The sequence below is a fragment of the Dermacentor andersoni genome, chromosome 1 (assembly GCF_023375885.2).
Source record: "Dermacentor andersoni chromosome 1, qqDerAnde1_hic_scaffold, whole genome shotgun sequence".
In the NCBI taxonomy this organism is placed as follows: domain Eukaryota; kingdom Metazoa; phylum Arthropoda; class Arachnida; order Ixodida; family Ixodidae; genus Dermacentor; species Dermacentor andersoni.
In genome coordinates this window covers 388,640,793-388,668,774 of record NC_092814.1, presented here as the reverse complement: position 1 = coordinate 388,668,774, position 27,982 = coordinate 388,640,793, and the positions used below count along the sequence as shown (strand labels likewise).

The 27,982-nt window shown below is 46.0% G+C and overlaps 1 protein-coding gene across 2 annotated transcripts in view; it reads right to left on the bottom strand.

The window, feature by feature from the left end:
• Positions 1–27,982, bottom strand: part of LOC126518747 (serine/threonine-protein phosphatase 2A activator-like) — a 185,239-nt gene that overhangs the window by 121,045 nt on the left and 36,212 nt on the right. For both annotated transcript variants that reach the window (XM_055064852.2, XM_050168520.3), the window contains exons 3-4: positions 25,896–25,982; positions 19,697–19,822 (exon numbers count right to left, since the gene is read on the bottom strand). In XM_055064852.2, coding sequence (XP_054920827.1) covers positions 19,697–19,822; positions 25,896–25,982 — 213 coding nt within the window. The remainder of the gene's footprint in view (positions 1–19,696; positions 19,823–25,895; positions 25,983–27,982) is intronic.

The following is a 27,982-nucleotide window of genomic DNA, read 5'->3' as shown; positions in this document are numbered from 1 at the left end:
AAAAAAAAAAAAAAGGTTTTGCTCCACAGAAACGTATGAACATAGGCAAGGACTTTTGGTCGCAATCCAATTAACCCAGAAATCAAATTAACTGGAGTTGAATGAATGGAAGTCTGCTGTTTATCATCCGAAGTCATGAAGGGAGCTCAGGGACATAATTACTTTTTAAGACTATTTGATACAAGTACGGATGGCTGGGGGTAGTTGGTGACTACTGGGAACAGAAGTATGCCACCAGGCCCGCGAATCACAAAGGAACACACTGAGCCGTCAACCCAGAACAAACCGACTATTTTCTCAACGGCCTCTTGCCGCTATTGCCAGGAGTGGCGCAGCAAAACACAAACTATTAGCACTTGCATGGGGGTGCTGCACTTCAGCTATTATCACATTGTAACACTGCTACTATTACCGACTGGCCCGTTAGGATTGTGAATAATCCAAAAAAAGATACCATGGCTGGATGCTGAAAACAGCACCTCAATGTACGTGGACAAAGTAACTGTCTCTTCATGTTTGAGTAAAAAACATTCCGTTTTTGTTTAAACACCAAGACGAAGATGTAGCATCGTGTGGTGGGTTTCCATGTTGACGCTGCATCATGGATGTCATCTTGCGGTATTCTAAATGCACTTCATGGGTGCTGTTCATCATCTGTGACAGAAGAAACGTCTAGGTCAAATTACTGTCAAATTTCTAAAACGCTGACGACAAGAGTGACTAAACTACTTCCATACAGTTCTGCAGGCATCCGACTTCCTGTATGAGGTGAATGTGATACATAATCATTCTCTAGCAAATTTTTAAACGTATGCAAGACAATATGCAACTTAATGTACGAGGGGTCTCGGAGGTTATGAAACAGTGCAGTTTCACAGACGCATCCAGCAACTGGGCAAGACAGTGGGCAGTTACTATACAAAACATGCAGCTACTGATCAGCAGAAGAAGAAGAATTTGCATACACTTCCTCGTGGGCATGTGGGGCCCTCAGCTTGTCGATCAGCCATGCCACAACCTGAAGCCAATTTTGAAGGAGGTGCGTTACAAGGAAGACACGTTGAAATTGTCAAGAAACAGTGGGATCTCTTGTATCAAAATGGTGTCGCATGTGGTCAGCCTCGATGCCACCAACGTAATTGCAACAGTCATGACCATGTCAACTCATGACAAAACAAACACGGCCACCACCACCACCACCACCACCACCACCACCACCACCACCACCATCACCACCACCATCATCATCATCATCATCATCATCATCATCAGCCTGGTTACGCCCACTGCAGGGCAAGGGCCTCTCCCATACTTCAACAACCCCGGTCATGTACTAATTGTGGCCATGTCGTCCCTGCAAACTTCTTAATCTCATCCGCCCACCTAACTTTCTGCCGCCCCCTGCTACACTTTCCTTCCCTTGGATTCCAGTCTGTAACCCTTAATGACCATCGGTTATCTTCCCTCCTCATTACATGTCCTGCCCATTTCTTTTTCTTGATTTCAACTAAGATGTCATTAACTCGCGTTTGTTCCCTCACCGAATCTGCTCTTTTCTTATCCCTTAACGTTACACCCATCATTCTTCTTTCCATAGCTCGTTGCGTCGTCTTCAATTTAAGTAGAACCCTTTTCGTAAGCCTCCAGGTTTCTGCCCCGTAGGTGAGTACTGGTAAGACACAGCTATTATACACTTTTCTCTTGAGGGATAATGGCAACCTGCTGCTCATGATCTGAGAATGCCTGCCAAACGCACCCCAGCCCATTCTTATTTTTCTGTTTATTTCCTTCTCATGATCCGGATCAGACGTCACAACCTGCCCTAAGTAGATGTATTCCCTTACCACTTCCAGTGCCTCGCTACCTATTGTAAATTGCTGTTCTCTTCCGAGACTGTTAAACATTACTTTAGTTTACTGCAGATTAATTTTTAGACCCACTCTTCTGCTTTGCCTCTCCAGGTCAGTGAGCATGCATTGCAATTGGTTCCCTGAGTTACTAAGCAAGGCAATATCATCAGCAAATCGCAAGTTACTAAGGTATTCTCCATTAATTTTTATCCCCAATTCTTCCCAATCCAGGTCTCTGAATACCTCCTCTAAACACGCTGTGAATAGCATTGGAGAGATCGTATCTTACTGCCTGACACCTTTCTTCATTGAGATTTTGTTGCTTTCTTTATGGAGGACTACAGGGGCTGTGGAGCCGCTATAGATATCTTTCAGGATTTTTACATATGGCTCGTCTACACCATGATTCCGTAATGCCTCCATGACTGCTGAGGTTTCGACAGAATCAAACACTTTCTCGTAATCAATGAAAGCTATATATAAGGGTTGGTTATCTTCCGCACATTTCTCTATCACCTGATTGATAGTGTGAATATGGTCTATTGTTGAGTAGCCTTTACGGAATCCTGCCTGGTCCTTTGCTTGACAAAAGTCTAAGGTATTCCTGATTCTATTTGCGATTACCTCAGTAAATAGTTTGTAGGCAACTGACAGTAAGCTGATCGGTCTATAATTTTTAAAGTCTTTGGCGTCCCCTTTCTTATGGATTAGGATTATGTTAGCGTTCTTCCAAGATTCCGGTACGCTCAAGGTCATGAGGCATTGCGTATACAGGGTGGCCAGTTTCTCTAGAACAATCTGCCCAGCATCCTTCAAGAAATCTGCTGTTACCTGATCCTCCCCAGCTGCCTTCTCCCTTTACATTGCTCCCAAGGCTTTCTTTACTTCTTAAGGCGTTACATGTGGGATTTTGAATTCCTCTAGACTATTCTCTCTTCCATTATCGTCGTGGGTGCCACTGGTACTGTATAAATCACTATAGAACTCCTCAGCCACTTGAACTATCTCATTCATATTAATAATGATATTGCCGGCTTTGTCTCTTAATGCATACATCTGATTCTTGCCAATTCCTAGTTTCTTCTTCACTGCTTTTAGGCTTCCTTTGTTCCTGAGAGCATATTGAATTCTATCCTTACACTCAGAAGTAGTCAGCACACCGAGCTTGTCACCATGCCTCCCGGTGACGCGCCCACCTCTGCAACGGCTTGGGCTTGTCCCACTGCTCCAATCGTCACAGTCGCCCCACATCGCGACCCAGGTGTGTTCTCTGGCCTGGAGGGACAGGATGTTGATGAATGGATCAAACTCTATAAACACGCCAGCGAGTGGGACCAACAAGTGGGACCCAATAACAAGTGGGACCCAACGATTATGCTCGCCAATGTCATCGTTTATCTCGGCGGCACCCCACGCGTGGGGCACCAAACGCATGACAACGAGATAACCAATTGGGACAATTTCAAAGAGAAGCTACGGGAACTGTTCGGCGACCCTATTGGGCGCAAGGCTGCCGCGAGAAAAGCCGTACGTTTCCTACATCCTCGACGTCTTAGCTCTATGCCACAAAGCTGACGATGCTATGTCTGAAGCCGATAAAGTGTCACATATTCTAAAAGGCATCGCCGACGACGCTTTCAATTTGCTTGTTTTCGGCAACGTCTCGACTATCGACGCCATCATCAAAGAGTGCCGTCGCCTTGAACAAGCTAACAGCCGCCGTATCACACACATCACGCGGCTACCCAACACTGCTGCTACGTCGACATGTGAGGGTCGACCACGTCAGACCACCACCTGTGACGACGTCACCCGTATTGTTCGCCGCGAACTCGAGGCCACCTGTTCGCCAGCTTTCTCCACGACGCCTCCCGATCCACCAGCAACCACCATTGCGATGATCCAGGCCGCCGTCCGACATGAATTTGAGAACATGGGTCTAAACTCCGTGTGTTCAACGTCTCAACCCAGTGTTCCCTAGTTCTCTACCGACCCTCCTCATCCTCGGCAGTCTTTTTCCGCCACATCTCGCCGCAACCCGTTCGATTGGCATACCCCTGATGACCGGCCGATCTGCTTCCCTGCTGTCGCATCGGCCACGTTGCTCGTCAGTGCCGCAACCGATGGCCACCACCTCCTCGGACATACACCGCCGCTTATTCCTGCACCTTTGGACCTTCCGTTCCCTATACCACCCGCCATGAATCCACTGCCGCTGATGCTCCTGCTCCGAACCTTCGGTACAGCAGCTCGCCCTCACCTCGACGCCATCAGTCTCGTTCGCCCCAACCCCGTCGCTTCTCTTCACCGCCTAACGCCTCCCGGATCCAGTCGAAAAACTAGGCACTGCAGCTTCTGGAGGTGAAGCCGCGTTGTCGACCCTGCCCTCAAATCCTTTGCTCACGTTACCCACGAACCGAAACCTTCTTGACGTTGACGGCTATCCTGTCACGGCACTCATCGATACAGGAGCACATCTTTCAATTATGAGTGCTGCCTTCCGACGACGACTGAACAAGCTCCTCACCCCAGCGTCGGCACGCGTCGTTCGCGTTGCGGATGGCGGTACTGTGCCTATCATCGGCATGTGTACGGCACGCGTCAGCATCGCCGGCCACCACACTCCTGTTCTCTCCACCGTAATTGCTCATTGCCCCCACGACCTCATTTTCGGCCTCGATTTTCTCTCCGCCCATTCTGCTCTTATTGACTGCTCTCCCAGTACCCTTCGCCTTGAGTTGCCGGTGCTTGCAGAACCTTCTGACGCACCCCACTGCCGCTTATGCTCCACCGGCTTTCTTCGCCTGTCGCCAAAGTCCATAGCCTACATTGAACTGTTGTCTTTCCCACCAGTCCCTGATGGCGAGTACCTCGTCACTCCTCTGCCCGACATTCCAATAAGGTATGACGTTACAGTGCCTCACAGTATACTTAATATTACTGGGAACCGCACTCGCATGCCTGTCTGTAACTTTGGATTGGCAAAGCAAATTCTACCGCAAGGTATTTGCCTTGCCACCGTTGATTGTCTCGGCGACCAATACGTGGCAGTGTTATCGACCGATGGTTCTCGCGAGCTTAGCAGGCCCCTCGCGCCAGCCTTGGCTGCCGATCCCAATATAAAGAAAATGGATGCGACGGACCTGACCTCGGCACAGGCTGAAGAGCTTTGCCAAGTATTATCGTCCTACCGAGATATCTTCGACATCGACAAACGCCCTTTAGGCCAGACGCTCGCGGTCACGCATCGGATTCTTACTGGCGATGCTACACCTATTCACCGACGACCATATCGAGTTTCTGCATCGGAATGCCGAGTAATTCAAAACGAAGTCAACAAAACGCTCGATAAAAACATCATTGAGCCTTCTTTGAGTTGAGTCCCTGGGCGTCACCTGTGGTGTTGGTTAAGAAGAAGGACGGCACGTGGCGCTTCTGTGTAGACTACCGTCATCTGAACAACATTACTAAGAAGGACGTCTACCGACTCCCACGTATAGACAATGCCCTTGACTGCCTGCACGGTTCCAGCTATTTCTCGTCTATTGATCTTCGTTCGGGATACTGGCAGATTGCTGTTGACGATATGGACAGAGAAAAAACCGCGTTCATCACACCTGATGGCCTATACCAATTTAAAGTAATGCCGTTTGGATTATGCAACGCCCCTGCCACCTTCGAGCGTATGATGGACTCCTTGCTCCAAGGTTTCAAATGGTCCACATGCCTCTGCTACCTCGACGACGTCATCGTCTTCTCGCCAATGTTCGACACTCACCTTGAACGTCTCACAACTATACTTGATGTATTTCGAAAGGCGAAGCTGCCACTTAACTCATCCAAATGTCATTTTGGCCACCGGCAAATTACACTTCTGGGCCATCTCATTGACGCTTCCGGAGTACAGCCTGATCTCGACAAAACTCGCGTTGTCAGAGAGTTTCCGGTTCCGAAGACAGCCGCAGACGTTCAAAGTTTTGTAGGGTTACGCTCGTACTTTCGTCGTTTTATTCAAGATTTTGCGGCAATTGCTAGACCCCTCACTAACCTTTTGAAGAAAGGAGTACAATTCTCGTGGGGTACTGCAGAAGCCGCCGCCTTCTCTCGTCTCGTTACTCTTCTCTCCTCACCACCCATTCTCGCCCACTTTGACCCTGATGCCCCTACAGAATTGCGTACAGATGCCAGCGGTCATGGCGTAGGTGCCGTCTTAGCCCAGCGTCAGCGTGGCCAGGATCGCGTTATTGCTTATGCGAGCCGCCTCCTGACACCATCGGAGCGCAACTATTCCATTACGGAATAGACCACTTCTGAATTCTATACTTCCTTATGTCAGCTGTCTTACGCTTGTTGATTAACTTCGAAAGTTCTGCCAGTTCTATTCTAGCCGTAGGGTTAGAGGCGTTTATACATTAGCGTTTTTTGATCAGATCTTTCGTCTTCTGCGATAGCTTAGTGGTATCCTGTCTAACGAAGTTGCCACCGACTTCTATTGCACACTCCTTAATGATGCCCACAAGATTGTCGTTCATTGCTTCAACACTAAGGTCCTCTTCCTGAGTCAAAGCCGAATACCTGTTCTGTAGCTTGATCTGGAATTCCTCTATTTTCCCTCTTACCGCTAACTCCTTTATCGGCTTCTTATGTACCAGTTTCTTCCATTCCCTCCTCAGGTCTAGGCTAATCCGAGTTCTTACCATCCTATAGTCACTGCAGTGCACCTTGCTGAGCACGTCTACATCTTGTATGATGCCAGGGTTAGCGCAGAGTATGAAGTCTATTTCATTTCTAGTCTCGCCGTTCGAGCTCCTCCACGTCCACTTTCGGCGATCCCGCTTGCAAAAGAAAGTATTCATTATCTGCATATTATTCTGTTCCGCAAACTCTACTAATAACTCTCCCCTGCTATTCCTAGGGCCTATGCCATATTCCCCCGCTGACTTGTCTCCGGCCTGCTTCTTGCCTACCCTGGCATTGAAATCGCCCATCAGTATACTGTATTTTGTTTTGACTTTACCCATCGCCGATTCCACGTCTTCGTAGAAGCTTTCGACTTCCTGGTCATCATGACTAGATGTAGGGGCATAGAGCTGTACAACCTTCATTTTGTACCTCTTATTAAATTTCACAAGGCCTGCCACCCTCTCGTTAATGCTATAGAATTCCTGTATGTTACCAGTTATATTCTTATTAATCAGGAATCCGACTCCTAGTTCTCGTCTCTCCACTAAGCCCCAGTAGCACAGGACGTGCCCGCTTTTTAGCACTGTATATGCTTCTTTTGGCCTCCTAACTTCACTGAGCCCTATTATATTCCATTTACTGCCCTTTAATTCCTCCAATAGCACTGCTAGACTCGCCTCACTAAATAACGTTCTAGCGTTAAACGCTGCCAGGTTCATATTCCAATGGCAGCCTGTCCGGAGCCAGGGATTCTTAGCACCCTCTGCTGCGTCGCAGGTCTGACCGCCACCGTCCACACGGCCAAGCTTCCTGCAGCCATGCACGTCATATTCATTCCACATGGTGTCACACAACGCGGTGTGCAATTGTAAGAAAAAGAAACCATTCAAAGGCATCTGTTGTATCCGGAAGGGCCAGACATCGAAGGTGACAATGCTTGAGCTACATGCTGTCCATAGCGTAGAGCACAGGAAATGTGTAAATGCAATAGTCAATGACAACACAGAAGTGTTAAAGTTAATTTTCAAGTTGAAGTTCCAGCTATCGTGGGTACTTTGCTATCTTGCTGCCATCTACCAATAACATCATTGTCTTTTCAGCACTAGGACAGCAGGCACTAGGCATTTCAAGCTTTTTCATAGCAACGCCACTATAGAAAAGAAGTCAATGCAGAAGCGTCCATACATTGTAAAGTCCCTGTCAGTGCCATTTCTAGGTTTTCTAGTGATCCAGGCATTCAAAGTGGTCAGGTTTGTTGACAATGTGCCTTAACACAAAGATGCCTCAAGAAAAGGCATCCTCTGGAAAAAAGAATAACAAACAGGGGCTCTCTTGAGGGAAAAGCTCCCTCCAACAATGAGGCTGCTCTTTGAGGAAGGACTTTTTCTGAAGCCAAAGACAGCCTATTTGATGGCTCTCTTCTGAAAGAATACAGCGGAAGCCAGATGGAACCAGAAGCTGCAGAAGCTGGAGCAAGGAAATGTGATTCGCCGAGTGATTTGCTAAGGTGACGCATCAACTTCATGATGCGCTAGTCTAGTAGTGGTCCCAAAAGCCTCTTAATGATCATATATTGTGCATGGCTCTCATAAAGCTAAACCTCGCAATCAGGAGAGAGCGCTGTACCATTCCCACAGTCAACGAAGTCATTGGCCTTCTGGAGATGTCACAGTATTCTCCAAGCTAACACTACACATGGTTTCTTCCTAAGCAGGCTCTCAAAAGAATGGCAAGAACCTACAACATTCATCCCTCCATTCGAGCACTACTGTTCCCATCAGATGTGCTATGGCATCATCTTGGCACATGAATTCTTCCTGAAGCAGATGGCATAGATTTTGGAGGGTTTGGAAGATGCTGCATGCATGATGGAAGACATCTGACCACACTTTGGAAGAGCCCAACTTTCACCCTCAACAAAAAGTACCAGTTTTATCAAAATGAAGTTTTCTCTTTGGATGTGATGGTGTCTCCAAGAGGCATCCCACCCTTATCTAAGTTAACTCTAAGCCATCAAGCAAATGAATCTGCTAAGCTGGGGTTGAGCACCTTTTGGCAATAATCAACCACCTTGGATGCTTTTTCTCCAGCACTCATCAGAACTAATGGGTGCCATGAAAGCATTCCTCAGCAAGAATGCTTCACGGTTCCACAAGCAAGAAGCTGCTATTATGAAGTTAAAAAAGATGCTCGCCTTGGACCGGCCAAATGTCATCTGCAATAACCTACAAGTGTGTCAGCGGGTGTAAGGTCCTTTGGCTCGGAAGTGGTTTTTCTCCAAACTTTGCCCTCACACTTTGAAAAAACACCTGTTGCCTTTGCTTCTCCGTCTTAAACAGCTACCGAAGCACGCTGCAGACAGAAGTAAAAAGGAGCCCTGCCATTCAACGATTCAGCGAATGTATGCGAAGGCTGGTTGTGGATACAGACCACCCTGCCAGTTTATCACTGTTCAGTAAAATAGACCTGCATGTATTGCCTCCCCATATTGATTGCAGAAACTAAAGGTAGTGTGGTACCCCTTCCAGATGGCACATGTTCCTGGAAAACTTTGTCACAACTGATGCACTACCTTGTCTCCCCGCAGAACCTGCTAGTGCATCACATTCCACAGAAACAAAGTCACAGCATAAACACGTCAGAGCTTGTCAGAAGCAGCAGCTCTTCAGTTGGAACGTCATAAAAAGGCCCAAGCAATCGACGGAGAGTGTCGTGCACTAGTAGCTACCATATTTACTTGAATTATTGAATTTTGTATAATTGCTTGCTCTTTATACTGTGTAAAATTTTTGTTTCCCTTACCCAATGCCCATTCTTCGGGCCTGTAAGGTATTTTGAATAAAATGATCGCACTCGCGTAATGATCGCACCCCTGAATTTTGTCGTCAAAATTAGTTTTTTTTTCCCAAGTAATGATCGCACCACGAACTTGTCGCAGAGATATGTCGTGTGCCAAGTCTAGCTAATGATGATCACGCTTACCATCCGTCGAATGCTGTTGAATCCTACGTGAGCGACTCTTCAAGACATACCAAACAGTCTGCACGCACCAAACAGATTCTCAAGCAGATTCCCCATTTCATTCCTTTCATCGCTTTCTGCATTTCCATGAAAAAAAAAAAGAAATGTAGAACCAAACTTGCCTTGGCCTTTATTATTTGTAGGCTTTATAATGGTTGTGGTAAACAACCACAAAAAAGGCGCCTTTCGATTCCTCTTGTTTGCACTCGTGGGCACGCAACAAATCACGAGCGGCAACGATAGTAGACACATTTACGCTGATACATTAGAAGTGTACCCTATTCATACGCTGACGCTTGTAACACAGCTAAGATGTTTGCCTACCCTTAGTGGAAACGTGCCGTATTAGGATAGTAGTGAAGACAAATGCTGCAGTTTTCGCAGCATGCCCACCATGTGTTTCTATGTCACTGGCAGCTAAGCATGCCCATCTGTTTCTGTGCCCTCAAAGTGGACATGGCTGCATTATTGCCACAGACTTGCCGATATTAACTATATTATTAATTACTGATACGGAAGGAACTGTTTCAATGCACGTAATGTACTCAGGAGAAGCAAAAAAATTGCGTTTGGCACATTCGGCTTGCTCCGCCGGCTGCCATTTTTGTTTTGGTGTCCCGCACTGTTACAGTGGCAGCTGCCTGTTTGTTGACCTGTCGTCTTTCTGCAGCAAAGCAGGATGAAAAAAAAATTTTTTTTTGCGCGGAAAATTTAACCCGCGTAATGATCGCAACCCTGAACTTACGTCAATTTTTTTTTTTACAAAAAAGTGTGAACATTATGTGTGTAAATACAGTATGTTCCCCACAACAGATTTCCAAAGAACTGTACCTAAGTGAGCATCTACAAGTTGTTACGACTCGGTGTCCGAGTGGCCATTACGGTTCCGTGGCTGATGTGCCAGGTGGCGGGCGATCGAGAGGTCTGGAGCGATGTCCAAGAAACTAGAAAAAGGGTTTATCTACAAATTTACATGATGACATGTATGAGCACGAGTATGAACACCAGTACGAGCATGAGCACACCTCCACAAAACTAAAGATCCACTTTTTAAACACTTCTTTTTCCCATTTCTCTTGCTGGGGAAATTCACTGTTCTTCTCGGCCAACCACAATTGTTGAACTGTTTTAAAAATCCCGCCCATGTCGTCGCACCATTCCACAGGACCCCATCTCCAATGTTACGCGATCGCCCCCGCATACGAGGCAACGACGTGGCAAACTGGGAACATGATGTCACATGATTCCCATGGAAGTCCTCGACGTTGACCCCTTCTGTTAATTAGTGGGCCATTCGTGATGGTCTGCTTGTCAAGGTCAACTTCAGGAAGAGCGGTCTTCACGGTAGTTATTGCTTCCACAAAGGGTGGCAGCTGTTGTCGCCTCGAAGTGAGTTCTTTTGTTTGCATGTCACAGTCTATGTCAGGTCCAGTCTAGTCTAGGCGGGTGCCTGTCTCACCCATCAGCTCTGACGACACTGACTTAGTCGCCGGCTCCCTGGTCCTGAGAAAATGACGATGCAGTGTGAAAGGCCTTTTATAGCTGCACGCTCGCTGGTGAAGCACTAATTGTCGAGAAGGGATGCCAAGTATAACAATGCTAAATGCCAATCGTAACAGAGCCTTGGATGAGCTCCGAGTTTGCCACGGTCTCCTTCTGAAAGGCACTCAGATGACTGTCTCAGCCACACAATGTGCTGCTGATCGATATGGTGGCGAGGAAGCAGAGAAAACATAGCATCACTTGCAGCCCAGCGTGAACAGTGCACATCATAGTACTGGGAAAACTCTGCTGCCCACCCTCTTCGGGGCCCAGGGCCCGCCTTGGGAAGCCCCGAGTGCTCACTTGTTTATCTGAATGGGCAAGTACATTTTCGGGAAGGTTATCCCTATGTGGTCAGCAATTCTACAGCTGCACAGAGCATCATTCCAAGTCCTCAAGAAAGGCACAGACTCGCAACAACACTGCATTACAACAATGGGCCACTGTTCCAGTCTTACAACTCTGCCCACATCATGGCCTAATATGGCATCAAGCACAGTACAAACAGTTTAAAAGCAAGGCAAAGCGCCATTTAAAAAAAAATGATGGGTTTTTATGTGCTAAAACCACGACCTGATTATGAGGCTCGCTGCATGGGAGACTCCGAATTAATTTTGACCACCTGAGCCTCTTTAACGTGCATTCAAGTCCAAGTACACTGGTGTTTTTGCATTTCGCCCCATCAAAATGCGGCCGCCGTGGCCAGGATTTGATTCCACCAGCTCGTGCACAGCAGCCCAACACCACAGCCACTAAGAAACCACGGCTAAAGCCCCTCAAACTTTGCAAAGTAGTGACACGCTTTGAAGAATGCCACCTCCGTGCCAAGGCCGCATCGCTATTGGCCTAATAGCATCACATGAACCCTCACACCGGCTTCATTTGTTTACAGTCATGCTCCACCGCCATTTTCACCCGAGAAGCATCAACTGACTGGCAAGGAGCACATGTTGGTGCAGTTGTTCTTCCGTGCTGTTTTGGGTTGCGAATGCCTTGAACTAACTCTTGTGGCGATGTTGCTTCACGGCATTTTCCATCACCATGACTTGCTGTGCTTTTGGATGCTAAAATAGTTTCAGCTAAGGCAAGAAGCTCTTCTCGGTACCATCCGTTAAGTGCAACAGGTTAAGAAGAAAAACATGGTTTCATCGAATTAGGAGGGAGAAGCTCAGACCAACATTCAAAGCAACTATGCGAGGCAATTAAGTTGCAAGTCTCTCATAGTATGGTATAAGACAGGCTTGCGTAACTTATTGCATGTCATAATGTAGTAGATATTGCACAGTTCACTGAGCATGTTGCCATTTGTCTGCACGCTTTCACACGATTCCTACGCGACACGTACTCAGTTTATAAGAGCCCTACGTGGTCGTATTTGGTGCGCTTAATCGTTTTGTACGCCAACAGGATTGAATTCACGGGCATGCGAGGCTATGCACGACAACGTGATTACGAAACTTTTAAGATTCAGCACAGTCCTTTTGAGAAAATTTGAGGCTCGAGCGTGAAAACTCATCTGAGCAAAGCAACTCACTGCCTTTTATTATTTTATTTTATTTGTACGTACTGCAGTCCCATAGGAAGGCTATTGCAGGAGTGGGTTAATACAGTGGTGAACAAAAAATAAAGTGAAATCAACATTGAATCTTACAACACTTACAACTGTATTTGTACGATAGCCAAAGAACTGGAAAATTGTTTTCTTCTATTCTAAAAGCAGCGAAACAGTGAAATGCATACACATAAAGCATAAAATAAAGCTAATTTAAGCAGTTACATATACTGGTTTTCATAGAGAGCACTTTCTAATTCACTTATCGGGAGTAAACAAAGGCAGCCGGGTAAGCAATTCCATACTTCTGTCGAGCGGGGAAAGAAGCTGTACTTGAAAGTATTTGTACAGGCATAGAAAGGGTTAAGATTAAGCTCGTGGAAGTTACGCGTCCAAGAAGGCTTGGTGAAAGATATACAAGCTGTGTTCGAAGTATGATAGGACACGTCAATTATGTTGGGTAAAAATTTTAATTATCCCACGTCACATCACATCATCAATGATCTATGGTTACTTACTAGCCTTCTTTAGAGCAAATAGCTTTGTTTGCCTCATTTGTTCATGTTTGTCGTTGGAAGCCAAGAGCATGGAGGAGAACCCCACAAAGTCACCCGGTGGATTTGCGACACAAAGGCACCGATGAAAGGAGTGCGTGCTCTCCCAAAACAGTGTTACGGGGCGCGTTCATAGCTAAACAACAGCGTCATAGGTCTTCGAGACATACGTGCTAATTCGCATGAGCTTTAAAATGTGTGAAGGCTAAGATGCGGCGGTGAAGCAGTCGCAAAGAAAATGTGTGGTCAGCCGCTCGTTTACTGGCTGGTTTAGTGGTTTGCTCGTTCGTTTAGTCGTCCGCTCGTTCGTTCAACTATTAGTTTGTACAGCCACTATGTCTCTGAGATGCATTTGCTGTAATGTAATGTAATGCATTTGCATTATGTAATGAGACAACAAATGGTGCCTAAATATAATCGACTGCATCATTTCACTTACCGCAGTTTCAGCTGAGTCATAGTGAGGCGATTCATTGCAGGGTCATCACTTCACTATAGTCGGATACAACTTTAGAAAAAGGAGGCCCCGCCCAAATGGCCGAAGCATGACAGCCGATTGCCTATGCGACTAAAATAATCCCACTCAAAAAATCGTGCTTCTGAAACGTGCACTTCTCTGTATAAATAAAGACTTTTGTATTTTGATGACTGGTGTTGATGACACAGCATGGAGGCCCCAACCAAGTTTGTCGCCGAGATGCTCAGTGTCAGCGAAAGCACAGTGTTCAAGGTGAGGAGGGAAGTCAAACCATCGCATATTTCAGGTGGCAAACTGTCGACGCTCTCGCGAAAGCGCCCACAAGATGCGGAGAAAAGAAGACGCAGCACGAAGTACGACAGCTTCACGTTGTGCACGCTGAGGTCATGTGTGCACAATTTCTTTCGCCGCAACGAGATACCAACGGTCAAGAACATAACGAGTTCTCGAAGCATATGGATCTCCCATCACTGAAGCAGTGTACTGTGCGTCGCCTGCTTGTCGAGATCGGATTCAAGCATGAGAAGAGGAGCCGCAATTCGCTGCTTATCGACCGGGATGACATCGCTGAATGGCAGAATCGCTACCTTCGTGACGTGGAGCGCTACCGGGCGGAAAGCCGAAAGATCTTTTTCCTGGACGAGACATGGGTGACAGCGGGACACACTCGGTCGATCGTGTGGACAGATACCGTGGTGCAGAAGCGCGGACGCCTATACGCTTGAGCAAATGTCATGTCAACGGGTTCGAAACAACCTTCTGGAAAAGGTCAGCGCCTGATTGTGACGCACATCGGCAGCGAGGATGGCTTCGTGGACGGCTGCTTAGATATATTCCGAGGCCAAAAAACAGGAGACTACCACGAAGAAATGGACGACAATCGTTTCGAGGGATGGTTTAATGGCGTTCTGCAGAAGTTGCCTGCTAGTAGCGTCATTGTTTTGGACAATGCACCTTACCATTCCCGGCGAGAAGAGAAATTGCCGACGACTGCTTGGCAGAAGGAAAAAAAAAAGGAGTGTCTCAAAAGCAAAAACATCACCAACAGCGAAATGATGGTTAAAAAGCAGCTGCTTGAGTTGGTAGCGTCTGTAAAGCCACGCTTTCTAAGCTACATCGGAGACAATGCAGCTGAAAGGGCCTGTTGCATTGTACTCAGGCTCCCACCGTACCACTGCGAATTTAATCCTATTGAGCTTGTGTGGGCAAAGGTAAAAAATAGCATCGCTGCGGACAACAGAGACTTCAAGCTGTCCACGGTCGAATACGTCTTGAGGGAAAAAATCAAGCCCGTAACGGCGGAAGCCTGGAGGAAGAACATTCACCACATGATGAACCTGGAGACAAAGTTCAGGCTTGATACGTCTGGAAGTGACCACATCCAGCCCATCATCATCCAGCTGGGTGAAGATGACAGTGAAGAAAGCAACTCCGACTGCGAGCTGTCCGGCATTGAGCCACTCGATGAAGCATAACAGCTTCTTATTAACGAAAGAACTGCCCTTATTAAGGCTACCAAAGTTTTGCCGGTGGGTTCGCAGCAGCCAAGCATTGTCCCATGACCTCTCAAATAAATAAGCAGTTCATTTGGTGACATATTCCTTTTAATGGAAGCTCAATTCTGAAAAAGCAACGTCCTGCACAGATCGTGCTCAATATAAGTATTCTCATGGAAACGTGCTGAAATGCTGGAAAATCTGATTGCAAATATAGTTATCAACCCTGAATAACTATGTGGGGCCCAAAATGCTCATTCGGGCAGCCACTGTTGAGCTTCACACAAAAGCAGTAGTCAATGTGAAATTGACAGCCACTCTTAGCAGCCTGCACGCCAAAGCACATTGTGCTTTGCGTGCAGTTGTGCTGCCCCTACTGTTTTTTTCAGCCTGTTGAGATGAATAATGCCAATGTCAGAAGGCCCAAAATACTCTATCGGGCAGCCACCTACGAGCATGACGGGCCCTGTGATGTAATAACAAGTCATTGGGGCATGCTTGAAAGGCACCATTAGCAGTCTGCACGTCAAAGCGCAGTCAAGCCATCACCACTGCTGGTGAAACGGCAGCAATCAACGCGAAAATGACAGCCACTGTTGGCAGCTTGCATGCAAAAACACATTCATATGGTGGCATTGTTTAACTTGGTTATCTGGCCCAGGCAAGTAATGCGAATAAGAGAACAATTATCAAACATCATTAGCGTAATGAGGCCCAGAAACCTCATTAGGGTAGCTATTAATAGCAGTAGTTGAGGGCACTCTTAAAAGGCACTATTTGCAGTCTGCACATCAAATCACAGTCATGCCGGAGCCATTGTTGTATTTGTTTATCTGACCGGACAAGTAACACCAATGTAAGCCCAATTATTCACCCTGAATAGCTCTGCTAGCATTGTTTGTACTAAAAAATGCTGAGTAAAGTTGAGAGTGTTTTATTGAGGCAATTATTTAATTCACAAGCCATTGGCATAGCGAGCAACGGCCAGGTTCAGACAATGACATTGGTGAAGTAATAAATGGTTAAAGTTGCAAAAGCTCTCAGTGCACTGCTTTGCTGGGCTCCATTCACTGAAATATGTCTTTGTAACGACGAAAGCATCAGACAGGAAATGACACCCCACTGCACAATGTTATTCGTGCTGAAAATTTTGCCATCATATGTGATGGGCAGCGAATCCGTCTGTTTACTAAGACTGAACGCACGAAAAATGCAATAGCATAGCATGATGTTGTTTCACAATATGCAGCCTTGCATGTGCACTTCTGGCGAGCTGCCACATGCACTGATGCATAAACATGAACAGAGGTAAGAGGCAAAGTTACTGTGCAACCCACATGACGCTTTTAAGAAAATGTATCTCTAAACCTTTGTTTTCATAGGCGATAAAAATTTGTTTTGAGCAAGTTGGTTAATCACATTGCAGCAACAACACAAGAAGCAAGGACAGAAAAGACAGCGAGTAGGCAGATTGAGAAGACAAGGTAGACCAGTGAGAAAGGTTTTAAGGAGATGGAAGAGGCCAGCCCTGCAGTGTACAGGAGTTAGTGCTTTGAATGAGATTGGTTAATGAAAATGTGTTAAAAGACTTTGCTGAAAGAAAAATAGCAATAACAAATGCTAATATAAAATAAAAGGACAGAAATAAGAGTAAGTGCAAACACGCATGGAAGCAGGAACGTATTCACACACAAACGCAAAAACTAAGAAAATCTCAAATATAAAGAAATGTGGGAAATGAAGAAAAATTGGCAAACGCAAGAAAACATACACACATTTACAAACAGACGCGGGTAGAGGTATTATAGGAGTGGGTTCACAAGCTGCTGTGCCTACCTTCTCGTATGTTTTCTTTTTTCTTAACCGTTATCTTAACACTGTCTTGGGAATTTTTAATTGCAACATATCACGAGAATCAAAAAGCAGCATGAAGCTATGTTGTGGGAAACCATATCAAGCGCTGGCAACACAACTTATGCATGACTGTGCCACAGCACGCATTCTACAGCTTGCACGCGCGGTGAGCACTGGTGGAAAGCAATCAATCGACGGTGCTACACAACACACGAACACCGCCACTCAGCTATCTCACTGCCGACAACGATCGTTCACGCTAAGTTGACCGTGACGAATCTTTGCGTTGGAGGCTTTTTTTGCAAATATTTTCTGTTGAGAAGCTCGTGAGTTTGTTTCACACGCACACACTTTTCTCATTTCTCCTGAGAATGGTTTTGCTCCATCACTTCACCTTGTCCGACAAGAAACGCAGCGACACAGTACATGAACACACCCGTTGCTGACAGTAGGCACCAGACTTTGGCAAACTTTTCTCGTCGTAACTTCAGTCGAGAGTGAAACAAAAAAAAACATGGAACAGACTTGCAGGATGTGTGTTTGCAGCGCTCGCCGTAGGATTCTGTTTTCAGGCAAAGCGTAGAGCAGCGTCAGCGATGCTCGCTGCAATGTTTCTTCGCCTGATCACAGCTTAGAATTAACGCACGCGGCACAAATGCTGCATTGTAAGCTTGCAGTAATATTTCCAGCATGATAGACCATCACAAATAGTTTGGGAATTCACCGTGACAAGGAGTTGATGTGCACACCCGCCGCTGACAGTAGGCACCAGACTTTGGCAAACTTCTCTCGTCGTAACTTCACTCGAGAGCGAAAAAAAAAGAACGTGGAACAAGCACGCAGGATGTGTGTTTGCAGCGGTCACCGTGGGATCCTGTTTTCAGGCAAAGCGTAGCGCAGCGTCAGCGATGCTCGCTGCAATGTTTCTTCGCCTGATCACAGCTTAGAATTAACGCACGTGACACAAATGCTGCATCGTAAGCTCGCAGTAATATTTCCAGCATGATAGACCATCACAAATAGTTTGGGAATTCACCGTGACAAGGAGTTGATGTGCACACCCACCGCTGACAGTAGGCCCCAGACTTTGGCAAACTTTTCTCGTCATAACTTCACTCGAGAGCGAAAAAAAAAAAAAAAAAAACGTGGAACAAGCACACAGGATGTGTGTTTGCAGCGGTCACCGTGGGATCCTGTTTTCAGGCAAAGCGTAGCGCAGCGTCAGCGATGCTCGCTGCAATGTTTGTTCGCCAGATCACTGCTTGTAATAAACACACGTGACACAAATGGCACATTGTAAGCTCGCAGTAATATTCCCGGCATGATAGACAATCACAAGCAGTTTGGGAATTCACTGTGACGAGGGGTTGACGTGCACACCTGATGCAACTTGGCCCAGTACGAAGCGCGGGCGGCCATCTTCTCCGACGGCGGGGTCACCAGCCGTCCGGCTCATGACATCCATCTAGAGTGCGCACCCATTGGTGGATGCTCGTGGGCATCCGCCTCGGAGGAGTAAACGCCCCTTTGTTCTGAAGTTGTATCCGACTGTAGTCATATCTCGCAAATGTTATTTTGGAGCGAGCACAACTGTCCTTAATACGTGCACCTTAGTGCAACTCGGTTTGCGACAAGTACATCACTTCGTGAACAAACGGCTAACGCACAATGAAATGTTGTTCACGATAAATCACTAACATGAAAAAATATTTTACTCAGTGTAAGCTCACTATGCTTCAGTTTGAGACTTAGTGAAGCGCTGATACCGCGTTCCCACTTCACATACAAATGCTACAAACTGATTTCATTTTCTATGTACACAGAGTCCTGACTCGATCGGCTATGAATATTTCTGATCGGCTTTGAGGCATGAGAAACATAAAAGCACCAGCGCCCACCTCTGGGCCTTTGCACATGCCTAGAAAATTTCCAAGCACGCACGTTGGCGGCACTGTAGCGTGTTAGGCTCTAATCGAACCTTCAGGACAGCAATTGTTCATGCCTTCTGTCAGCCTTTGTGCGTCATAGCTAATACGCACCGCAAATTCACATGTTGAGGACGGCGCTGATTATTTAGGTTACCGAGAGCGCGCTAGAAGCTAGGAGGTTGGCACTTGATCGTAAACATGTTATTTACAACCATTCGCAACAAGATCTTGCAACGCGCGCTTGACAAATGCTGCATACTTAATTGTAGCACAAGCAATACATTCGGAGTTGTCATGGTATGGCGTTAATGCTCGTTTAGGTATGTTTTTAACGAACAGTCATCAAAACAGGGGGAAAATGCTGCCGTCATTCAATTTGTATAACCCTCCGCATGGAAATCCTATGCTGTACACGAAGTCACTCTGAGCTAGAAAGCCAACGCGAACGCTTAAAGCACACCGCCTTGCTATGCGTACATTCACTCTACAAAAGGTCGTCTGCTATGCCCAAGCACAGTAGGCGGTGCCATGGTCGAGGAGAGAGTGCGAAAGAGAGGATAAACGAGGAGTGAAGGTGGAGGAGGAGAGTGTCGCTACTTTATGAAGCTTCACGGGCTTCAACCACAGCGGGTGACCCCCTCCTCCCCCGTTTTTCAGCAACCCAGTCAGATTAACATTAAATCAAGTGAGAGGAAACCTACTTTTGCTTTGGAGAAAGTATCTGGGTGTATCACTCACATTTTGTACTTTCTTGAGCCAAGTGCGGAAAGCAGTGTTGCCAAACCGTTGGGGTTGATCAATGGGTGGCGTCTCATGAACCCAGGTGTCCAAAGTCTCCAACACCGACAGTAGTTTTGTCGTCACCTGCACTCAAACCAGAGAAAATGGGAGTTGTCACTTCACCATAGCTTCCTCTTAAAATTTAATCCAAGGAAACTGGCCGATCAATATGTTACAACCCCATCAACACAGGTGATGCCCTGTGACCTTGACTGGACCACTGGCTTAGATGCAGATTCAAGTTTGTTGGTTCTAGGCATGCCTCAAGGCAATGTGGTGAGTGGTATAGAAGCTCTTTCGTATTCCATTAGAGTATAAAACTTTGTGTGTTACTGAAACGTAGGCTGCAAAATTCGGCAGAACCCATCTTGTAATGACTATCGATGGTAATGCATATAGCATAGAATCAATATAGCAACACAACATATTGCCACAGCCGAAATGAGTTATGTATGAGGCGTTTATAGCAGCGGGATTCCTCTTTTGCACTTCCCTAACACTCGGCGCCACCTCTGTGAAGCCTGCGCATGGCCTCCAAAATGCATGTACGTGCGTGCAAGCGCTTAGAAGTGCATCTTGCGGCAACCAGGCTCCTCTCTCATGCTTCTTTCTGGACATGCTGCACCATCTAGTGGCACTGCCGAGAAGTCTGCACGGCACACACCCAGTGCATGTGTGGCACAGCCTGCTAATGCATCTGGTTGCTGTCCTTAAAGGGACACTAAATGTTAATATTAAGTCAACGTGGACTGTTCAAATACCATCCCAGAAATCTCGAAACGCCTGTTTCGTGCGAAGAAGAGACTTATTTTAAGAGAAAATGCGTTCTGAAGCGTCCGCGTACCTCTAGCGCAGTTCAAATCACCTGCCCTCCGATCGAGGAGTATTGACGTCATGGTCTCATAGTGACGTTGCGCCGTCGGTGAGTAAAACGGCTCCCGCAGACGGCACTACGGCTTTTCTGCGCAAAACGCAAACGCACGGCCAGAAACAGAGCCAAGACAGAACCGACAGCAACGCGAAAGTGGAACTATGGTGGCTAGCGGAAGGGAAAGCGCGCGACGATAAGCTTGTACTTTATTTTATGACGCCAACTTCGTCGCTCGTTGCAATGGGCGACCCTGACAATGACACATTGGCTCGCGATGGTGTGCTCGAGTTCAGCGATTTAAGCACTGATGAACGTGACCCGCTGCTGAGGGCTCGCGCTGCCGGCGTCGTTGCGTACTACTACGCCGGCAGCATGCTTTTAAAGGCACTCCACGCGACTTCAGTAAGTCGGCGTTGAACTCGTAATCCTCTGGACGAAAGTGCAGCAAGCACACTATGTGATTTTTCGGCTCTTTGCCAGCGCGCCGTGGCAGAGGTACGGCACTTAAACATTTCGAACGGAGAGGTTCACTCGTTGGCACACGGTGATAAGTAACGTTGGATTCGCCGCTGCAACTTCCCTTGGCCAAGTTCCACGGACCGTTCGCGCATCCCACGACATCATATAGACGTGGCATTCTCGCTGCTTGTTCCAAATGCAAGTTTCGCAAGTCAGCAGCACCACCGCAACACGACGCGATAAAGAAACAACTGAAACTCCAAAGCGCGCGCGGCGCAACGTCGAGCGCGCAGAGTCGAGCGAAAACGAAACCTTTCGATCACCCATACTACTCAAGGGTAACGTCAAAATGTTATTTTTTCTTAGAATCGAATAGAAGTAGGCAAGCAGCATTTTCTTCCGTCTTATAATCTAATGTAATGATCTTTTTAATACGAGTAGTTAAGTACTAGTGACAAATTATGATGAGGAGTGCTTTCGTCATCGGGCTAGTACCGGAATGTCGCTGGGGGGTCTCAAATCGTGTCATGCATTTACCTCAATTTCTCGGTTACTAAAGCTCTGTTCGCAATAATATTGACGCCTTAGACGTTCTAGAGCATTGCTTTATCACTTTAACATGACTTTCTGGTAACCTTTAGTGTCCCTTTAAGGGGACACTGAGGAGAAAAGTGATCCCTTCTGCATCAGTGAATTACCTCTCTAGGACACCCCAAAACACCACTTTTACCACGATAAGACGCTTGGTAAAACAGAAAAAGTGCAAGAACAAAAGACGGGTTGTGACGCCTCCTTGAAGTTCCCGCACCTGGTCGCTGTGACGTCATGGATTTTGATGGCATCTTCTAGGGCCAACTTAATTATATAGCAGTACAGATTGACTACATTGTGTTCTGAAGGAACCAAATATTAAACATGGCAAGTTTCGAGAACCTTCACTCAGCCAATGCGACCCAAATGCGAAAACATACTTTCGAATCCCTGACGTCACACTGACATACCGGCATTGGGGTTTTGGTGCGAAATTTAAATACTGATGCTTCGACCTTCATTTTCTCATCTAATAATCGAACTATTATTTTGAAAGAACTGCCTACAGGGTTCTCAAACAATGCTTTATTAGTCTCAACTGATTTATTGTTTCACTTTAATGTCCCTTTAAGGAACCCTTGCGACATGGATTTGATTCCGCTCAGCATCGGAAAATTTTAAGGGATCTTTTTCATCATCGCAGAGCGGCACATTCTCAGTGGCACATACCTATTTACTCAAGTTGACATCAAAGACGTTCATTGAAGAGCGGCAAACACCTACAGGCACATACCCAGTGCCCCAAGTCGGCATCAAAACGATCCTTCGAACAGTGGTACTCATGTTGGCGTGAAAGAGGTTCGTTGAAGAGCGGCACATATGTACACATTGCCACATACTCAGTGACCCAAGTTGTTCTGACGAATGGTTTCCAACTCTGTTCCGTCGGCACAGCAGCATGATGAGCTAAACATTCGACCAGACTACCCACTGACCCAGGTAGGCGGGAAAATGGTTACATACAAACGTGCATAGATAGTTGGGACTTCTCCCTTTTGAAAACAGCGTGACATCACAGGACATGTGCAAAGCGAAGAGCGAGTTGTGTACAAAGAGCTAGGGAGCAAAACTTTTCCCTCGCACCATGGCTGTCATGGCAATATGCTGCAATGGATTTGTCCGAGTATGTGAGTTCACTGCCAGCAGCTGCCAGTCAACAATGCATCGCAAAGATCTTCACCTATGGCAAGGAGTACCCTGATCCTCTAATCATAGACAGCTGCAAAAACAATCTTAAGTGCTGTCTGAATGTGGAATTCAGCTACATATATGTCTAGCTCATGAACACACCTAGACCATAAACTACGGAAGCTATGAAATCATACTGCTCACTTAAGGTGTATGGCCTTGCCATATGAAGGGACATGCACGGCCGTTTAGTTGAGCTCACTGAGCATTGACAGTGCAGACGTTTGACATCTATGATCGCAATCGGGAAGCGCGATCAAAATTTAGTGAGCATAAAGAGACAAAGAAATGTGTTTTGTAGATACACATGCATTTAGGATAAAAACAGGAACAGCGCAACACAGGACGAGCGAGTAAGGAGCACAGGACAGAGCACTGACTAGCAACCGAATGCTTTATTTGCGGAAGCAGCATATAAAGACATCATTGAATGTGACATCAAGAACAGAAAAAGAAGGATAAGCGTCAGCCACGGAGATAATCCAGTTCTTTTGTTGAGAGCTTGAGGGACGCAGAACTGACGCGCACATCACCACTTTTGAATATGAAAAATGCCTCAAAGATTTCCCATGCACGCTTTTCACTACATCTGCCAATTATTTCGCACTTCTTAAAGATCGGGGCGCAACCACACGTGTTACAGTGGGCAGCCAGATAACTGTATGGGTTTCCCTTTTGGTGAAGCGGCATGCTCGCGCAGGCAATCATTAGTGCACCTTCTTCGCCCGATGTAGCAACGTTTACAATCAAGCGGGATATTATAGACGACCTGCGTTGTCTATAAAATAATAAATATAAATAATAAATATAAATAAAGACGACGCTCATCCTTCTTATCCTTCTTTTTCTGTTCATGTCACATTCAATGACGTGTTTATATGCTGCTTCTGCAAATAAAGCATTCGGTTGCTAGTCAGTGCTCTGTCCTGTGCTCTTTACTCGCTCGTCCTGTGTTGCGTTGTTCTTGCTTTTATTCTAAAGATGAACCAACCAGCCCCATTGAACACACTGCACAAGTATTGTTTATTCATAATACAGATGAGCTTGCATAAATACTTATTAAAAATAAAAATATACCGTATTTTCCGGTCTATAAGTTGCACCTTTGTACAAGTCGCACTCCCCCCTCGAAATGGCAGTTTTTCCAAAAAAAGACATATGCAAGTTGCACTGGTGTATAAGACGCACCTGTTCATTCGGTAAGTGATTTAATAACTTGCCAAGGAGCAGGTTGAGAGAAAGTGTGACAAAAACACATGCTTGCAGTGGCCGCTGCCTTTGCATGCATCCTGTGGTAGGCAGCGCTGACACACGCGCAAGCGCCTTCCAACGTCTAGACAATACTTTTCAGAAGTATTTTATTCCGATTGCATGAACAATGCTATTGATAGATTACACGACGGCGTTTAGTCAAAGCCATCAAAGTTGTCGTCCTCCTCCGAGTCGCTTACAAATAATGCAGCTCTTTCAGGTTGGACTTCCACTCGGACATCACTGTCGTCTTCCGACTCGCTGGTATGCAATTCATTAGTCGTGAACGAGATTAACCCAGCCCTGTGAAACCCTGCCACAATAGTTTTCCCAGAAATTGAGTTTCATGCCTCACTAAACCATTTGGCCACTTCTCCAAAGTTGTAACTTCGCCGACTTTGCTTTGCATGCGGCATCATGGTTAGCAAGGCTGCAACGACACGCAAAGTGCACAGCAACAACGGCAATAAGTGCAATGAAGTGCAGTTGCTGTGCATGGCAGACAGTGACGTGCGAGGAGCATCATTTGATGCTCGCTCGATACAAAGGGTGTGGCGTTAGCATCCAATCCAATTTTTACAGTATATACGTCACCGTTCTACGAGGCGCACCGCCGAATTAGGAAAAAAAAAAACACACTTATACACCACAAAATACGATAGATATAATGAAATATATATATTCCGTTTCAGCACTTGGGCAGTAGTCCACATCAGAGGAATCATGCTCGACTCGCTTGCAAAAGAGTAACTGGCATGTACGTACAGGTGTGGCCACTGCTAGTGGGAACACAGAAACATCGCTTTGCAGAGCGGCCCACCACCGATGCCTCATGAAGTATTGCGACAAAGGCACAATCAAAGCGATTGGCGAAAAGCCTGGGGAGTCGCCTGCTATGGTAAGTCGTCTGCCAAGACTTCAGGAGGCACCAATGCTGGTGCTGCGCGGAGCGCTGCCACGGGCTCTCATGTTCCCACTAGCAGTGGCCATGCCTGTACATAGCATAATCGAACCATGTATGTGAGCACATGCAAGAAAGCTCGATGGTTGTGTGGTCATCAGAAAAACGAGTCAGAAACTTGCAGTGATCCTTTATCCCATCGCCAACAAGGGGCAATAATTTTTCGAGTCTCAAGAAAAGAAATGCAGGCCTGGCAGCATTGTTTCTATATGGCATCATCGTTTGTACATAACAGCACCCACCTGTGAACAGATGTAATTGCAACCTTGTGAGCAATAAACGAGCGAGCATCTGGTAATGACGCTTTGAGAGATTAGAAACCAGATAGACATCAGTTTTTACGAGCGAAAAAAAATGGGAAGGGCCCATGAGACGAAACCAAAACTAACCGTCGCATGCCCTCACACACGCAAGCGGTCACTGAAACGCCAGTGCAAGGAAGACCTGGAATGAAAACCAAGAAACTACAGAGCGATAAAAATTCCTTGTATCCACACAGGGTGGCAGCACTTCTGGGCAACAATGGGTTGAAAAATTGGCGTGTTTTTCAAACATACAAATGGTATTGTAAATATACGGCATCGACCATTTGGGACTTGTTCGCGGCGCCTTACATTTACTTTTTTAATCTGCAAAGGGTTAAATTTTTTTTTTTTTTTTTTTTGTAGGAGGTGTCAGCTTGAGCTACTCTCATCCAAGATATAGCAAGATACAGAAGGATAACAGATCAAAAATGTCTACAACGGCTACAAGGCTGTTTCACCACATCTGAAATTGCTGGACCCATGCCAATGAGGTTGGCCTCCCAGTCAAGCAACCACCCCCTAACAACTCACCTCGGACAGGAGAAGGTCATCAGTTATCTTCTTCCCTTTGATCTTCTCATTAAGGGCCAAAATGAAGCCGACATACTCGCTATATGCCTGGCGCAGTAAAGAAAAAAGAATGGCATGTTTTCCATACAGAATCATTTCAACACAAAGCTGTCATGTCAACATACCTGCAAGTCATAATTTATCAAAATACATGCAGCCTAAAAGCCGTCAATAACAATGGAGCTTCTCACGTTAGATATTTATTTGAAAAACTTCATGCACACACCGCACTTGAACATAATACAGCAAAAATATGCTATAGCTTCCAGCTGTCAAACTGTCTCAGGAAAAATAAATACAGAAAAAAAAGAGCCAACTTTAATGGAAGTAACAGGCTAAAGCAGTATATAATTCAGTCATTATATTTTGCTACCAAAAAAGAAAAAAAAAAGGTCCCTCACGAGGTAGTGCATTTCACACATCTTACCTCTGCCAAGTGCCAAAATGAGACCACAATTTGAATTTTTTTACTGCAGGGCCTAAATTTAACAAACCTCAATTCACCTAAATTATATTGTCACGTGGTAGTGACGGTGAAGAAAGCAGCAATACGGTGGAATACAAAACTAGCTTTTATTGGGCGAACCTGTGCCCACAAAAACAGGCTACACTTATAGCACAACGATAGCGGCGAACACGGTCGGCGATCGTCGGAAATCTGCCCAGCGGGTCAAGCGCGTCGGCTTTTACAGAACAGTCGTCGAATGTTCCAGACTAATCGTTCGGACCCGCGTGCCTTCCATAAAGTTCTACACCATTCGCGTCAGGTGATGAAATCGGATAACATAAGGTTCGGCGACAACAGACAGCGGATAGAAGCATCGATAACTTTCCAGAAACTTCGGATACATGCAGGCGCGTCCCATGCTGTGCGATTACATTTGTTAGGCGGCAAAACGTGGTTGCCCGATAAAGATAAGTACACGTGTCAATATAAATGAAATTCTTAATTTCCGTAAGAATGCTACAGTGGAGGAACCACGCACTATTTTGTTTTGATTCAGTGAATGAATCTTGCACTGACGTCCCAATTTCATAAAATGTTCACACATATCAATGTACCTTGGCAACCACCTCTAAGTGAAAGTATAGCCACCATCAGACATAACCCAAACAATTAAGACGCCTCTACAAGTGAATTTAAGCACACACAGGCCGTAAGGAGCAAACACTGAAGGCTTTGGATGGAAGACGTATTAAGTGCCTGCACCAGAAATTTCAAGCACCACTAGCAGCAGAAATGAAAAGGCACTGAAGGCGTGAACCAGGGCTGTAGATGCAAGAGTGGCTCAGTAGCTATGGTATTCTGCTAAACACAAAGTCTCGCGGCTTCGACTCGTGGTCACATCGACAGTATGCAAAGACACTCGTGCGCCACACTTTTGGTGCACACAAAAGAGCCCTATGAGGTCAGAATTATTCCAAAACCCTCCATGACAGCATCTCTCACAGCAACAAGTGTTGATACTTTGCACAGTTAAAACACTAAACAATCAATAACTCAAGCACTGAATCAAGTTTATCAGAGTACCACTTGTTGCTGGCATTGCGTGCCCTGGAGGAGCAGAGGGAGACATGCAGCAGGACAAACTTCCATGGCCAACATACGAGAGTAACTGTGTATTAATACATATGAGTAGGGATGTGAAAATATTCGAAACTTTCAAATAAAGAATCGCATAGTGTCCTATTTGATTCAGTCCTCGAATTGAATAGTCACTATTTGATTAACCCGTTTGGGCCAGGAATATTTTATTTCTACCTATATATCTTTAGACATAACTTTTAGCTTCTTTATCGCATAACAAGCCCAAATACATGAAAAAACTTAGTGCTTCGTTTCGTGTAAGGTCCGGAAGCATGTCCACAAATAAGGACATCAGTGCCCAGTAGTTGTAGTAGAGGCAAAAGTAAAGCTTTACCTGACAGTTTATTTTCCAGCTGGTAGATGAAGTTTGATGCAGCCAGTTCAAAAAAAAAAAAAGAATGCCCTTGAGCATGTAGCAGGAGAAATACACTATTTGATTCAGTCCTCGAGTTAAAGAGCT